Consider the following 17,508-nt stretch of genomic DNA (forward strand, 5'->3'; position numbering starts at 1 on the left):
TAGTGCACTTTACTTGGGATGTATAAGTAAATTAAATAATCTAATTCTAGATAAGCCAATCTTACCACATTTTAGGGAAAGAGCACATGCACTTAATCACTGGTTAGCAGTGGTGAAATGCCCAAAAAAGATTAAATCAGGGGGCGTGGCCAAGATGGCGGGGTGAGCGGACGCTTCTTCCCGCAGCTCCTCCGGCCCGGCTAGGCTCGAGCCCTTTTTCTTCAGCTTCTCTCCCCCCGCTGATGCTCAGCGGCTGAGAGGAGTGTGGCGGAGAACCTGGAGCACGCATTGATGCTACTTTGACCCTGATTGCTCCGGTGGAAGCACCTCAGAAGACCGATTGCTGATCGCGTGACGACGGAGTGCCCGAGAGGCGGAGCAGATCGGAGTGCTGTCCTGACGCCTCGGCTGGGCCTGGTGCTGAAAGTTAGCGACCTGGTGTGGAGACTGTCCCGGCGCTCGACGGAGATTGAAGGGAAGCTATCGGCTGGGTGGCCCACTACACGGGGACCTCCAGAGTGCGTGCCGTGGTGCTCGGACTTGAAGCGGTGGCCTCCCCCATGGCGAGGACCCCGGTCCCGGGGTTGGAGGACGATCGACTTGAGATCGGAGCCAGATTTACCAACTCTTCTAAATAACCGGGCGGCCCCGGTTGTAGAACTTTCCCGATTGCCTGGCTTCTGGAGTGGCCCCGGTGGCGTCGCCGGGCTCGGACGATCTGCTTAGCCCCACCCAACCGCCATTTTGTCTCCGAGGGGACAGTGTCGTAGGCCTCCTCCGGAGTCGCTTGGAAGCAGTTTCCTGCACCCTCTACTTCTGTACAGCTACCCCCCTTCGGCGGAGCGCACTGGCCGGGGTTTCCCCAGTACAAGTCCCGGCTGCTATCTTGATCGGACACCCACGGCTTGTTGTGACTGGACTGACCCGCCATTTTGTCGTCTGTGGCGCAGGTCCCCGGTTTCGCCGAGAGTTCCTCATAGCGGGTCCTTGCTGGTTGTTGGACATCCCCCGGAGTGGCCGGGCCCATGCCCATTCTTCAGTTGAGAGCGCCCAGGATGTCTGGAAGAGGTGGTTCGAGGAAGGGGGACCGCACCCTGCCGGACATGCTTGGCAGGGCCCAGCAACAGCGGGACACAGCACAGCCGTCGCCGGGGTCTTCCCGGGCCACAGCGGACGCGACCGCGGGAGAACCCCCTGTCACGAGATCTTTCATGGAAGAGCTGTTCAGCTCGCTTAAGGAGGACTTCCAGACGCTGAAGCGGGAGGTGGCCAGTGAAGTCCGTGAGGTCCGCAGAGAGGTGGAGGGCCTCGGTGAACGGGTTGAGACGGTGGAGACGGCGGCCCAACGCCAGGACGACGAGATTGTCCACTTACAGCAGGATGTTCTCCGGCTCCGGGAGCAGTGCGTTGAACTCCAGGCCCACTCCGAGGACCTAGAGAACAGGTCGAGGAGAAATAACATTCGGGTGCGGGGTGTACCGTCTGCGGACGAAGGGGCTGACCTGGTGGGCTATTTGCGGGACTTGTTCCGGGAGATCCTGGGGGAGGCCGCGGACTTTCCTATCCGCATTGATAGAGCCTACAGATTTGGCCGAAAGCGCCAGTCATCGGCGCCCCCGCCGGACATCTTAGCTTTCCTGCCTGACTTCCCACTGAAGGAGCGCATCTTGTCCGAAGCCCGTAGGAAACAACCACTGACTTTCCGAGAGAGGCCTGTAGCACTCTACCAGGACCTATCCGCCATCACGCTGCAGAAGCGCAGGTCCTTCAGGATTGCTACCGACTTCCTGCGCAGCCATGAGACGCCGTACTCCTGGGGGCATCCCTTCCGCTTGATTTTTCGCTGGAACGGGGTGCTTCATCAGCTGCGCTCCTTGCAAGACATCTGCGGTGTCCTGGGGCTCACGGCTACAGAGGAGGATGGAGCGACGCTGACCTGGAGGCGTTCGGAGAGAGGGGGCCGACGGAGATCAGCGAGAAGACGATCGGCAGCGAGCGCTGGGCGTCCTGATTCGCCTACCATCCGGGCGGACATGGCCAGTGCCTTGAGAGAAGCGGCCAGGGACTCAGCCGCCTCCAACGGTGTGGCCTTGACGGCCTAGATTCACTCCGGGGGGAGATGAACACAGCTTCTTTGATGCCAGGTTTGGGGCTGGAGGGGGTCGGGGGGGAGCGGGGGGAAGTGAGTGGCCGGACGTCCACTTTCACTACTTACTACAGACTTGTCCGTTTTGGGGCTTGACTGAGACAATGGGTTGTTCGAGTTGGCATTTGACTGGTTGCCATTGGTTTGTTTGGGGTGGGGTTGGGTGTTGTTCTAGAGTTGGGAAAGACCCGTCCGATGTTGCCCGTGCCCACGCTTGGCCTACTTTGGCCTGTCCCGCGCTGCTGCCCCGCGCCCCCCCCCTCTGGTCCCCTGCCCGCAGCATAGCGTTCCTGGTCCCTGGGAGACATGTCGTCCCTGAAGGTGGCGACCCTTAATGTTAAGGGCCTGAATAATCCTGTTAAGCGCAGGGCAATTTTGTCTCTGCTCGAGGGGACGCAGGCTGACATCTGCCTCTTGCAGGAGACGCACTTATTGTCCCATGACTGCCATAGATTGCGCTCTGCTAGGTTTCCCACCCAGTTTTCTCCTCTGCGGCGACCAAAACCGCGGGAGTGGCCATTCTCATAGCGAGCTCCTTCAGGGGGGAGGTGCTGTATAACTATGCTGAACAGAAGGGGAGGCTTCTGGCATACCGCCTCCGCCTGGGGGGCATATCGTTTACAGTTGGTTCCGTCTATAGCCTGAACGACCACCAGGAACGCTTCTTGGACTCAGTACTAGTGGATGTCACTGCCTCCCCCGATCGACATGTTATTCTAGGGGGTGACCTTAATATCGTCTTTGACTCAACATTGGATAGGTCGGCACAGCGGTTCCCGCAGACTGGAGAACTTTCCCAGACTGCGAAGGCCCGGATCGCGGACATGGATCAACACGACCTTTGGCGCTCAATGCACCCTACAGATAGGGACTACTCCTATTATTCGCATGCGCACCGAACCTACGCGCGATTGGACTATCTTTTGGTTAGTGGGCCGATGCGTGCCGCTGCTACGGCGGCGGACGTTGGGGTCCTGACTTTGTCTGATCATGCGCCTGTTATTGATGCGTTTGCGTGGCCGGCGGCCTCCCCCTCTCGGGGGGTGTGGCGCCTTAGGGACACCCTTCTGCACAAGAAAACTGTGGTGAAACATATTGAGGAGGTCATACAGGACTACCAGACACATAATAGTAATTCGGACACTTCACTAGCGACACAGTGGGCTGCATTGAAGGCGGTTCTTAGGGGGGAGTTCATCTCCATCTCCTCGGCGGAAAACAGGGAGCGGCAACGGAAGAGGGACGAGCTGACTACTCAGGTTGGGGAGCTCGAGCAGGTCCACCGCCGTACGGGCGCTTCGAGGGTTTGGAGGCAGCTGAAGGCGGCAAGGAAGCTCCTGTCGGCGCTGGACCAGGACAGGGCGGAATACGCAACGTTACGTCTGAAGCATGCCTTTTATACAGGGGGGGACAGGTGCGGCAAGCTCCTGGCGCATAGGCTCCGAGTTGCGCAACAGCGTAACGTAGTGAAGGAACTCTTGGGTACGGATGGGGTGGCCGTTTCCGGGGATGCGGAGGTGGCGGAAGCCTTCTGCAGTTTCTATGAGGCGCTGTACGCCGGGGAGCCCTCCTCACCGCGGGAAACCGCGGAATATCTAGAGTCGGTGCCCCTTCCGGCGCTGGACCCCGCTCAGGCGGAATATCTTGAGCGTGATATCCAAGTTGAGGAGGTGATTTCCGCTATAGCTAGACTTAAGCACGGGAAGGCCCCGGGCCCGGACGGTTACACGTCCCTGTTTTATAAAACCTTTTGCCCGGTTGTGGCCCCTGTCCTAGCTCGGCTATTTAACTCCTTCTCCGACCCAGGAGCTTTCCCGCCGGATCTCTTAAGTGCGACGGTCTCGGTGATTCCGAAGCCCGGGAAGGACCGGGCCTTATGTGGCTCGTATAGGCCCATCTCGCTCCTAAATGTCGACCTCAAGCTGTACACGGGGATTCTAGCGTCCAGGCTGGCCCTGCACCTCCCCGGTCTGGTTGAGGCAGACCAGACCAGGCTGGCTTTGTACCCGGCAGGCAAACTGTCGACAACATTAAGCGAGTGACTCACATTTTGGAGAAGGCTTCGCGGATCCCGGGTGAGCGGATGTTGCTGGCGGTGGACGCTGAGAAGGCCTTCGATAGGGTTCATTGGCCGTATCTCGAACTGGTTCTCAGGAAGCTGGGAATCGGTGATAAATTCCGCTCGATGGTTTTCAACTGCTATAAGTATCCTTCAGCGTCGGTGCGAGTCAATGGGTGCAGCTCTCGTAGTTTTGCAATTTACCCCGGCACGAGGCAGGGGTGCCCCCTCTCTCCACTCCTCTTTGCTCTCTACATGGAGCCGTTCGCCCAAAGGATCCGCCACAACCCGGATGCTATCGGGATCAAGATGGGACGGTATGTCCACACGGTCAGCCTCTATGCGGACGATGTCCTGCTGACCCTGGATGACCCCAGGAGGTCCCTACCCGCCTGCATCCATGAGTTGGATGCCTTTTCGCGCGTGGCCGGCTTCAAAATGAACATGAGCAAGTCTGTGGCTTTAGACTTGTCCTTGGCTACGGACACTAGGCGGGACCTTCAGCGACGCTTCCCCATGCAGTGGTCATCGTCCCTAGTACCATACTTAGGGATTCTGTTGGCGCCCACGTTGCCAGCGATGGTGACGGCCAATTACGCTTCTCTCAGTAAAAAGATCAGGGAGGAGCTTGGCCGCTGGAGTAAAGGCCTGTTATCCTGGCTAGGCAGGATCGCGGCGGTCAAGAAAACGGTACTGCCCCAGATACTATATCTTTTCCGAGCCTTACCTCTCCAGCCTCCAGTGGGCTGGATCAGACAAACGCAGGCTGACATCTCCCGCTTTGTCTGGCAGGGTCGCAAACCCCGGATGAAGAGGGTTCTCTCTACACTTGCCCCGGAAGCGGGGGGCCTGGGCATTCCGGACCTCCGTAAATACTTTCAAGCGGCACAACTACGATACCTTGTGGAGTGGAGCAGGTGGGAATCCGATAAGCACTGGCTTTTTCAGGATCAAGCGGTTTCGGGGCGCACCCTCCAGGAGGTCCCATTCTTGCGCCGTGCTCACCGCCCCCCCCAACCTTTACGCTTCCTTCGTTACGAGGGCTCCCTTGAGGGTGTGGGACGCGGTCTGCGAGGTCCGGGACCTCACCACGTTCCCTTCACCATTTACGCCCATTGTGGATAATCCTGACTTCTCCCCGGGGATGGAGCCGGGCGCTTTCTCCCATTGGAGGACAGCGGGCTGCCGAGCGCTCTTTCAGATCTATGGGCCGGAGGGAGTGGTTCCCTTCCAGCAGCTTCGGCAGGAGTTCGGCCTGACGGAGTTGGACAGGCTACGTTACATGCAGGTCCGACACTGGGCCCTCCAGCCCCAGGTGCGAGAAGCCGCTGACCGTCAGATAACACCGTATGAGCGGTGGCTGGTGACCCGAACTTCTGATGCTAAATTGATTACTGATCTTTACAAGCTCTTACAGCCTCCTCCGTTTCACTATTCTAACCCGGGGAGGGAACGATGGCACAGGGAACTGGGCAGGACACTTAGCCACAAAGAGTGAGACCAGATTGCACACCGGGCGAGACACTCTGCGTACCATACTGGCCTGACCGAAACATTTACCAAGGTGTCCACGTACTGGTACTACACCCCAGAGAGACTGCATGAGATGAATAGGCACATTGATAAGGGGTGTTGGAGAGGTTGCAGGCAGGTGGGGACCCTTTCACATATTCTCTGGGATTGTCCCTTGTTGGCCGCCTATTGGAAGGAAGTTCTGGATGAGGTGGACGAGCACTTTGAAATTGAGCTGCCGCGCTTTCCGGCGTATGTATTGCTGGGCCTTCCTAATGGCCTAATGTACCCACTGAAGTCCCGCAGGGGCAGGCAAATCGCGATCGCGCTGGGGCCTGCGGTTCAGAATATCCTCATCCACTGGCGCACTACCACAATCCCCTCCATCACGGGTTGGCTACACAGACTCTGGCACGTGCTGGGAATGGAAAAACTGTTGCTCACGGTGGTGGGGGAGATAGATCAATTTGATGAGCTGTGGCAACCCTTCCGTGCGCTGTTAACTACCGAATTTAGGGAGCTCACCTGCCCGAGATACCTCAGGCTTCTGAGGCTGACACCGCCGATGATTCCGGCAGACTAGGAAGGGTGGGGGGCTGGTTTTTGGAGGGGGGGGATGCGGTTGGGGGGCAAGTAGTATTGATGGTGGCCCATTGGACGGGGGTGTTGGGGGGAGTTGGGGAGGGGAGTTTCTTTTGGGGAGGGGGTTCTAGGGGGGGGTGGGCTGGGCTTTTTTGTGTCAATTTCATTATCTTCTTTGATCGGACTTGGGGTGTTGGATATGCGCAGAGTGGAGATATGGCTTGTATTTCATCTTTCATTTGCTGTTGCTTCTCCTCTTGCTTAGAGAACTGTTCCGCGATCGCACTCCTGATATTATGATTATTTCTTTATTGTACTGTATGTGACCCTAACCTCCTATCCCCTCTCCCCGTGTTCTTTTGTCTTAATAAAAATGCTTTAAACCTAAAAGATTAAATCAGCAAAAAGAAGAGGAGGAAGGGAAAATGTTTGGGGGTGACCCTGTAGAAAGGGCAAGGTCCAACATTAACCAACAGTGTGGGTGGCACTGATGAAACAGAATGTATTAATGATCTTTATTCTTTCAGTACCCCAAGAGCCCTAGCTCACACCAAGGAAGAATGCCTGTACTCAACACTATCTGTTATATTCTACTCTCACCAGTGAAGACCTAGTATCAACAAGTACTGCTTGAACGTTTTAAGCATTGCTATTGTTACACGAATGAGTTAAAAACATTTAATGAATGGCGAAATGTGAGCCAAACCCACTTTAATCTGCTTGCAGAGTGAATTTGGGCTTTGCAAAATTCCCATACACGCTTTACAATTGAACCAGAGAAACAGGCAGATTTGGGGCATTTTGTGTGATTCCTGCTATTTATATGGTTCTTCCTCGTGTAATATGGTCTATGGAGAACCTCTTGAAGATCATAAGCTGACTGTGAGCCAGTCTGTTTGTGGTTCTTCACGCGATTACCAGCCACCTTCACCTTGCTTTTCAAACAGGCAGGTGGAACTGTAGGTAAACTTTCACAAATTCATACAGTGATCAGTTTCCTATTTCAGCAGAATGTAAAAAGTTATTGCTGCCAGGCATTTTCTGTTTTCCTTGGGAACTCGATGTCACGTTTACACACTTTGGAAGCAACTGTACTCCATTTACTCTTCACATCACTATTACATTATTTAAAAGCACAACATGGAGAACTTGCGGAAAATGTCTTTTACATGTTAAGCCCTGAAGAAGTCCCAGGTGGAACGATACGAGTCAGCTGTATATTGCATGCTGTGTTTTTAGGAACACCAATTGAATAAAGAATTTCCTTTGTTATGGACTATGGACTATAATACCCATTGTTTATAAACTTACTTATGTAGTTGAGTGCAGAACCACTTTTGCTTGATTTTGTCTTGGGGATCTTCTTACTCATTTTTGGAGACGTAGGAGGGTCACATCTCTGGTTCATTGAACCACGCTTGAGGCTTTTCCTATTACCATTACACAATATGGACGTGTGCAGGAATTGGGTGTCTTGACCCTTCTTTGTGCTTTTATTTTCTGTACTGTACAGCTAATACCTACTTTAAAAAGTTCACCTACTTATACATGAGGCCTCTTTGCAAGAGTCCTGAGGTTGTAAGAATGTGATGTGGCAATCTTAAAGCTTGTGTTCAACAGAGAATGATTGCCATTTTCCAGACCTTTAACAAACGCCAAATCTTTTTGTCTTTAATCTTGAAATAGTCACCAGAATGGTGTCAACAAAGCCACAATTAAAATGTGAGGAAGCTAACATGATGAGCTGCTTAAGCAACAGCTTATAGACATACATTGGGCTGCCCTGCATAGTGGACCTGGACGATAACAGAAAAAAACACCATGTCAAATCCATGTGTACAGTTTATTCGGAAACGCATTTAATCACGAACAGAAAACCAAAGAGAGTACTGAGAGAAAGCTTGCATCACACTGACAATACCCTGAATTAAACGCTAGAAAAACAAATCCTTAAAAGCATTCAATATCAGAGAACATGTAGAGAACATTGATATCTTTGAAGGTTTGAAGTCAGGAATTAAATGAACGGTTAATTTCCCTAATCTGTTCAAATTTTGCAGGTTAATGTTAAAATGCCAGTAAACAGTGGTCCATAATTGGCATTGCAACTGCATATTTAATAATTGTGTGGCGGCAAATAAGTGACAGTGGCATGATCATTCTAGTGATGGGCAGAAAATATATATCTTGATGCTCAGATGGCAAAAACAGCATGTCAGATATTGGCAAAAATATCGGTTAGCCATAATAGCTAATATGTGATAAAGGAATATTACTTATTAACCTATCATCTCCTGATGATGAAAACTCGTATAAAAGCCAATAGGAGAGAACCATCCTCTGGCCATAACAAGATGAGATAAACTGCACACATGCATCAGAATTTTCCTTTAAATGAATTGCTTTTCATGTATAAAACTATCTAGCCCTATGTTTAACAGTTCTCAGGAAACTGATAATACATCCATCATAGGAGCAACAGCTGCGAAGAGATATAATAGAGAAAAAGGCACGTAGAAAGAGGAAAAAACTATGAAAGGCGAGACAAAGGGATACATGTTCAAGTGTAAAGTAAATTGAAACTGAGTATTCAAAACAGATTGAATTTATGTGTATCCTTAGCTGCTAAGAACCAGTGTTTTTCATGGCGGTACTTGCTTTTTGCATTTTTTCAAGTGAATTTAATACAATAGTATGTAATTACCAATACTTACTTGTTGGTTAATCTCCTCGGTTCCTTTAACTGAGGCAGTGCAAATGGCTGCCTGATTTGCTGCTGTGATTTCCCAGTCCAGGATTGTGCTGTAGAATGCGCCCATTGCTTTGATGTTTTCCACATAATCCCACTTCTGATTGGCATGGCCATTGAGGCAGTCTTTGAATTTCTGAAACAGCATACAGAAACAATAATATTTCCTTCCTACCATGCTGAATGGCCTCAAGGAATAAAGTACAGTCTTGTTTGTACAAATATAACAATTCACAAACATTCAAATATTGGATTTCTGGTGGTCAAAAGGCACGTTTTCTACTGAGAGCCTGGCACGAAATTGAAAAACATCGAACTGGAGGCATACTTAGCGATGAGGCAAACACAAAATACCGGAGCTGGCCCGTGAATCATTTTTGTGCACTGAACTTAGGAAATCAAAAGCCTTGAAAAACGTTACTCTCAAGTGCGGCATTCCCCTTGAGCATCACGCAGCAAAAACGTGAAGCAGCCTACACAAATCCGGGAAACCATAAGTAAGCAATACTCCAAAAAGTGTAAAAATTGTTTTTTAGAAGGCAATGGGAGGTCATTGGACTTTAAAGGACACGAGTAGGAAACAAGTCTAGACACTTTGGGGCAGATTTATGTTAACTGGCGCATCCCCAGGGATGCGCCAGTTAATGTGCACCACAGTGCACCACAGCTACGCCACCCATGGTGCGCCGCATTTACAATGCGGCGCACCATGGTGCAAAAACAGCACAGATGCGTGACGCATCTGTGCCGGAAATGTGGCGCATTGCTGGAGTTGCGTCGCAAGGGCGACACAGCTCCAGCAAGGCTCGGGGGTGCCCCATCTTCACAATGCTGCGTCAAGACCTACGCCTGCTTCAAGCAGGTGCAGGGTTTTGATGCAGCATTGGCCTGAAAGTGACTGAGTGAAATCTCATAGATTTCACTCAGCCACTTTCAGGAGGCATTTCTGCACAGGAATGCCCCCCCCTGCGCAGGAACGCCTCCTTATGGCGCAGGGCTTTACAACATGACGCATCTCCTAGATGCGTCACATTGTAAATAGGGCGCATTGTTTGCGCCGCCGTTGCGTCAAATAAAGTGACGCAATTGCGGCGCAAAGAGGCGCAAGGGCATCATAAATCTGCCCCTTTCAATGTTGGAGCTGCGGACATGTGAGAGTCACGTGTAACATAGAACTTGAGGTATTGGCACACTCTTTGCGCTCTAATTTTCCAAGGTCCATGGCTGAGTTGTTCATCCAGTTCATGTTTTTTCTTTGCTTTCAGACTCACTCTCGGGGACCAGATAAGTGGGGTTGTCTCTGCAAGTTTCTTTCTCCTCAGAATTCTGAGGAAAATAAAGTGCCTTCTTCCAGAAGACAACGGTTACAGTGCTCATTTTGTCTTGATTGCACTACAAAATTATTCTCTACCTTAGCATCCAAATGAAACATATGAACAGACTCCAAATCGTGCAAAATGCAGCAGCCAGGTTATTGATTGGTACACCCAGGTTTGCTTCGGTTAAGAAGGACCTTAAACATCTTCACCTTAAACATCTTCACTGGCTCCCAGTGAAACAACGGGCACAATTTAAAGGTTTTTGTACGGGCTTTAAGGCCCTAAAGGGTGCAGGCCCTGACTACTTGAAACAACGATTTCAATGGTACGTTCCTAGATGAACCCTGCAGTCTACAACAGCTAAACAAGTGATTGTTCCCCCAGAAAAAAATGCTAGCTGGGGCAGTGGGAGCTTCATCACATGTGCCGCAAAAGCGTGGAACAATGTACCTTTCCACCTTAGAAATGCTACAGAAATCCTTTATTTTAGGAAAGGGCTGAAAACCTGGCTTTTTACAGAATAATTTTCACACTACAGTAACCAAGTAGGCAGTGCCCAGCGCCAGGACACCCTAAGGTAACAGTTGCACTTATATTAACATAACATAACATAACAAAGAATTAACTTGATGAGCTACTAAGGCATGCTTCTGGGAAAACATGAGGGCTATGTAGTCTTGGACTACAGAAATTAAGAAAGCATCGCCCAGACTGAAAGCTCAGGAAAGGAGAGTCTCACTAATTTACTAACTAAAATCAGAGGCAGGCCAATGAAACCATATGTTAAGAAACTGATGAGACAATCATTCCCAGAGTCCCAACTTTATGATATCAATTTGAAAACATCCACAGGTTTTCTACTTTCTAGACCCTTGTTTTGTGGATTGTCCAAGTGCAACTGTTACCAAGGTACCACAGTACTGAAATATTGATGTCATTTTGAGTGTAGTTAGAGAAAACAACAAGAAACCATATCAAAATAAAACTATTTACTTACTCCTCATGTTTCCCTGAGAGTTCAATGTACGAGAAGCAGTTTGGGTGTTGTTAAAAAAGTGAAGCGATTAATAGTTATTACATAAGTGAAAGCCACTCCTGGGAAAGTACAAATTCGTGTTGAACTACAACGTCCATTTTTCAGCGATGCAAGAGTTGAGGAACAAAGCTAACTCAAAAAAAATCATAACTCGAAAACACACTCCAGCAAAAAAGAAGCAGTTACTCACAGTCTTCTGTTGACTGAGGGTAAGGGAAAGGAAAGGTGGCATGAATGCCAGGAACCGGTCCTCGGAAGCTTGTTTCCGGTCCAGGGAAGGCATTGCTTGGCAGTTCGGGCTGGACTGTTCCCATGAGGCACAGGGTCAGACTGATTTGCATATGGCCATGTCTGAACTGGGGTGGTGTGGAGTGCAAAAAAACGATGGATTTAGGCCCAGATCTCTGTACTGGGGTGAATGTATGACATTGTTCTGCATTCTGTCCATCAACTATGGTTTTTGCATTTGTCACCCCGAGTGGGATGGGTATGCTCAGACGTGAGTTCCATGCTCTCCACACCACTGGATTCAAGCAAGCCGGGCTGAAGACGGTTGGAATGCCGGAAACCGGTCCTCGGAAGTTTTGTTTCCAGTCCAGGGAAGGCATGGCTTGGCAGTTCGGGCTGGACTGTTCCCATGAGGCACAGGGTCAGACTGATTTGCATATGGCCATGTCTGAACTGGGGTGGTGTGGAGTGCAAAAAAACGATGGATTTAGGCCCAGATCTCTGTACTGGGGTGAATGTATGACATTGTTCTGCAATCTGTCCATCAACTGTGGTTTATGCATGTATTGCTCGGTTTACACTCATCCTCATATAGTAGTGACACGTCACGCTGTTATGGTTTTTAAAATGGTCCTGACTTTTTCTCCTACAAATTTGGATTAACGCTGTTCTGAGCATTGAGTTTGGAAGTTGCACAATATGTCTGCCCTTATTTGAGGCTGGTAATACATTTTTGCACAGACAAAACACAGACCAGGTTTACCAATGGAACTCAATTGTGGCTGGAGTGCAGTGTCACAAGGGAGCCACACTGCCCTTAGAGTCCTTATGTGGCATGGCAAGATTGTGACTTTACAAGACAGCTTGCTATGCACAATCTTTTTTTATGAGTTACTGCTTTATAAGTATGCAAAGTCCAATATGTCACATTTGAATGGAATTGTCTGCTTCTACTTATTGGTGTGTTACAGTCACCATCTTCTTTAACCACAGGAAGCTAATCAAGTTTTCTTTCTTCATTGCCCAGAATGTGGATGCTGTTGTGGACCCCATTACAGTAAACTCCTCTATACGGTGAACGCAACTGAGAACGGTTGCTTATATCCCATAAAGCATATGTGTCCATGTTTCTTTAGGTACATAGATAATTACATCAATTTGTAAATCCTCCAAGCAAAAAAAAAAGATACAATTAATAAGAAAATAAGACCAAATAAACAATACTTAATAAGGGTGTCAGGAGAAATGCATTTTGTTTAAAATGATGCTTAAGGCATTTAATGCAGCTCAAATATCTCAATCTAGAAACCTTGGGGCATATTACCAAGCAATAGCGATAATTATCGCTATTGCTTGGTTAGAGACAAAAATTTACCGCTGAGCTGCGGCGATTTTTATTGCAGATAAACCTTGGTATTACCAAGGTTTATCGCAAATGCGATAAAAATCGGCCGCAATGCATGAATATCGCTGAAAAGTCAGCGATATTCATGCATTACTGAGCTAATGCTCTTAGCCATGTTATCCACCTCCCATTGGATAACATGGCTAAGAACTGCTCAGGGCAGGTGTTAGCTTTTGGAGATATTCGCGCTTAGCATGAATATCTCCAAAAGTTGGTAATAGGAGATAGCGATGTTAGCGACTGTTTCCAGTCGCTAACATCTTGGCACGCCCACTTTGCATGTCATTAGTGATAAATATCACTGACGTACAAAGTGGGGCCAAAGATGGTCGCTATCTCCTACTAGCTGTTGCTAACTGGTGCTAGCGAAAGCTAGGTAATAGGGAGATAATTTTATCTCCGGTTTCTTGGCTTTCAAAGCCAAAAAAGCGGAGATAAACCCCCTTGATAATATGCCCCAACGATTGTAAGTCTATGGTATAAGCCAGAGTTAAGTAGTGATAAAACGTGTATGGATGCACAGACCATCTGGTAGGTAGTCTACAGTCTTGCCAAAGTGAATATGCATTCACAATACAAACAAGTAACCAATAAAAGAGGAGCTCTTCTACATTTGTATTTAAGCATGCAACATCACCATGCAATCTACTGCCAAGCACCAAAGACGAGGAACCATTTACTGGAAGAAATCAGACTCAAAAGTTGATATCATTTTAAAAACATTCTTGATCAAAAATAGGGAGGAGGAATAGGTGTCTAGTCAGTTCCCCAGGTTAGATACGTTTATCAAAAATAGACTAGGACACTTGTAACTACGTTACAAAATGTTGTATAGATAACCCTCATAAACGCTATGTTTCATGTTGTGCGGTTTATCTTGGTTCTCCGCCCCACATAGACGTTGTGGCATTTATCATCGGGTGATCGATTGTGCTACATGCCAGCCTCAAGCCTGAGGTCACCTCTGGAGTAGCATAACAGAGTCCAGAGATATGTATAGGTACCACCACGAAGGAAGGTTAATATTAAAAAACAAACCTACACCCAAGCAACTACTTTATTTATAGACGGATCTGATTTGTTATTAAAAATAACACATGGGTATACTTTTGAATCGAGCAACTGGATCCTCGCATATCACTTAGAACACACAGTCAACATGTTTCTGCTCCTTGCCGCCCAGCTGGGTCTATGGAGCATTCATCAGGACAAACAGATTAAAATTATACTCACACTTTTTGTGCAGTATGTCAGTGGTTGTAATTATACCCACCGTAGTTTTAATTCAAGGCTCAATTTACCTGAAATAGAAATCACAAAATTAAATATTTGTCAATTTTTCAGATATTCTTGGTGAACCTCTGCATGTACGTTTTTAGAGACCTGGCACCGTTTTGGTGGTCAATGATTTACAGATTTTCTGTACGGACATTATTTATTATTCACAGTTTTAGCATTTCGGGGAGACTATTCGGCGAATCACAATGGGGAATCTAATCATGCGAACAGTGGGGCACAATTTTCAAAAGACACATGGGTATACTTTTGGATATCCAGTTGCTCGATCCAAAAGTATACTCATGTGTTATTTTTAATAACAAATCACATCCGTCTATAAATAAAGTAGTTGCTTGGGTGTAGGTTTGTTTTTTAATATTAACCTTCCTTCGTGGTGGTACCTATACTATCTCTGGACACTGCTACGCTACTCCAGAGGTGACCTCAGGCTTGAGGCTGGCATGTAGCACAATAGATCACCCGATGACAAATGCCACAACGTCTATGTGGGGCGGAGAACCAAGATAAACCGCACAACACGAAACATAGCGTTTATGAGGGTTATCTATACAACCTTTTGTAACGTAGTTACAAGTGTCCTAGTCTATTTTTGATAAACGTATCATTTTAAAAACACCTAAGGTCCCTAAAAGGTTTCCAAATGTAATAACCTAATAAATATATAAATATAAATAAATAGATGAATACATAACTAAATATTAATTAATTAACTAATAATAATAATACATAAATAATAAATAAATATAAAATAATAAATAAAAACTACAATAATTAAATGACGTACGAATTGTAAAATAAATAATAATATATAATGAGTAATAAATAAGAATATTAATAAATAAATACATATATAACTAAATAAATAGATAAATGAATCTCATAAATAGATTTCCTAAAGAAAAAGGGTCTAATTCAGAGTTATAAAGGAGTACAGCATTCTCCAAATATTGCCCTGTACGTCCATGTCAACTCTTTGGTACTGGAAGGCCCATTCAGTTTAGCCCAGTATCGCTGTATATGGCATGATGGTCCAGGACAAGAATATATGAGCAATTAACAATTCCAACCCCATCAGGGACATTGATTTTTACATTTTTCGACAGCAACCTTTTACTTGGTGGTTAACGTTGAAAAATGCACGAAAAAGTGAACTGGCCTGTCTTGCTACCATGACATAGTAGACCTGCTGTTATTTTTAGACCAAGGCACCCGGTCAGAAAAGTGCAACAGCCGTCCATAACAGACTGGACTCTAATTTTGAGTGTGCAATATTCTAAAATGATGCCCTCAGCAATGATGATCTTGTAGAGATCTTACATCAAATTTAAAAAAAATTGCATAAAAAAAGTTTAGGCTTGGTTATGTCACACGATTTTCTTTCCTCACTACCTCTGTTCATTTCTGCCAGTAAGAATAAGTGTTTTGATAGTTGGCAGAACATGTCTTAATTTAATTGCCTTGTAAAGTAGCAATGATTCCAATTCTGTAGAAAGCAGAAAATGGGTTTCCATATTAAACTGTACGTATCCATTGTATGCAAGTCCTCCAGATGCACATTAAAAAGAAAGTATTATTTAAAAAAGAAGATGCATTGCTAAAATGGTTTCAAATACATTCTGTTTGCCTCTATTCATAGGGTTGGAGGAATCTAATTTAGAGACTTGAAGGATCAATTGAGCAACGAAATATGTAGTGTACTCATGTAAACCACAGAAGAAAATTTACTTTTGATAATAAAAAAAATTGTTGAAACCAATGGCTAAAGTGCATTAATGCGTTACTGTGAAAACCACCCTCTGCAAACCAAGGACATACGGCCAGCAGAGGTAGAGCTAGAGAATAGAGACCTGAAGAAGACACCTGCTGAGCCAAATCAATTCAATTGTTCAATGAGACTGATTGATGGTGATTGATATATTGACGGGGGCAATCCACATCAGTTTGTTTACACACCCATCCTTCAACCAATGATGATTTGAACCCCACAAGGGGTCAAACACACACTCTGCAGCCATTATGACAGCTGCAGCAGACCAGAATCCCACTGTAATCACACTTGAAGAGACGAAACCCATCAAAAAACCAAAATCACACTATAATGAAATTAAAAGTATGGTGCGTGGTTGAGGTTCAGAATTTACTATGTGGTTGCATGGAATACTTCGAAATGTGTTCTTTTTTGAAAACATGGCACAATAAAAGTAATGCCCCTTCAAGCATTTCCAAATATTTAATCTTAGATGGAAATTCATATAAACAGATTGAAAACTACTTATCATTTTATGGAACTAATTTGCAGAAGGTATTGGATGATGATCAATCCAGTCCACTTCCTTAAACTCTTACCTGTAGAATGATGGGACGTCCAGAAATTTCTGCTGCACCGACTGCCACTCCAGAATAGACTTTTGGCATTGACACAGCAAGCACGAGGCTTGGATTTCTCGCTAGATGAAATGTCCTAAAGAGAGAAAAATATACTTTTTGAGTTTATCACTTGATCTATTTATGATCATTTGAAGCACTGCATACTTTTAACTAATTGTTACATGAGACTATTTCTGTAACTATTTAACATTATTGTCATAGCATTTTTTAAACCATAGGTCAACTTCTTTTTTTTGTGTGTAAAAGTTATCAAATTAATACATTAAAGAAGCGCTGGCAACGCCAATAGGTCTGGCCTAGGTGATGCGATAGATATGTTTACATTTTTTACATTTTTTTTTATTACAACTGTATGACCCAAAAATAAAAGCAAAGACTAAATAAGAAAAATTCTGCCATTTAAACATGGTGGCCACATTCTTACTATTAAAATGCTAAATTAAAACAAAAATACCCTTTGCATATAATTTTAAAAGATCAGCATAGGTGTTCTCTCGGATGCAGACGTACTTAGGCTGCTTAAAACTAAACAGATTCCATAAAACCATTTTAGTTTAATGCAGATCACAGGCAAATGTCCTGGTGCAAAGAAAAGGTTACGTAATCTAAAGACATAGCTAAACACAAAAAGATGACAATAAATTTGAAAAGTTTAAAAATATGAACAAAAACGTGTTTGCAAAGTAAAGTATCAGACAACCAGGACTGGGCAGATGTGCACGTATTAAAAAAAAAATGCCTCAATTAGTTCAGGAATGCTGGTGGCTAAAGTGGGCTGACCCACT

General features: G+C 46.4%; 1 protein-coding gene across 1 annotated transcript in view; it reads right to left on the reverse strand.

The window, feature by feature from the left end:
• DCDC1 (doublecortin domain containing 1) overlaps window positions 1-17,508 on the reverse strand; it is a 1,639,395-nt gene that overhangs the window by 150,770 nt on the left and 1,471,117 nt on the right. The window contains exons 28-29 of the mRNA XM_086955816.1: window positions 16,682-16,796; window positions 9,014-9,184 (exon numbers count right to left, since the gene is read on the reverse strand). Coding sequence (XP_086811942.1) covers window positions 9,014-9,184; window positions 16,682-16,796 — 286 coding nt within the window. The remainder of the gene's footprint in view (window positions 1-9,013; window positions 9,185-16,681; window positions 16,797-17,508) is intronic.

This window comes from Lissotriton vulgaris, chromosome 2_1 (assembly GCF_964263255.1).
Source record: "Lissotriton vulgaris chromosome 2_1, aLisVul1.2, whole genome shotgun sequence".
In the NCBI taxonomy this organism is placed as follows: domain Eukaryota; kingdom Metazoa; phylum Chordata; class Amphibia; order Caudata; family Salamandridae; genus Lissotriton; species Lissotriton vulgaris.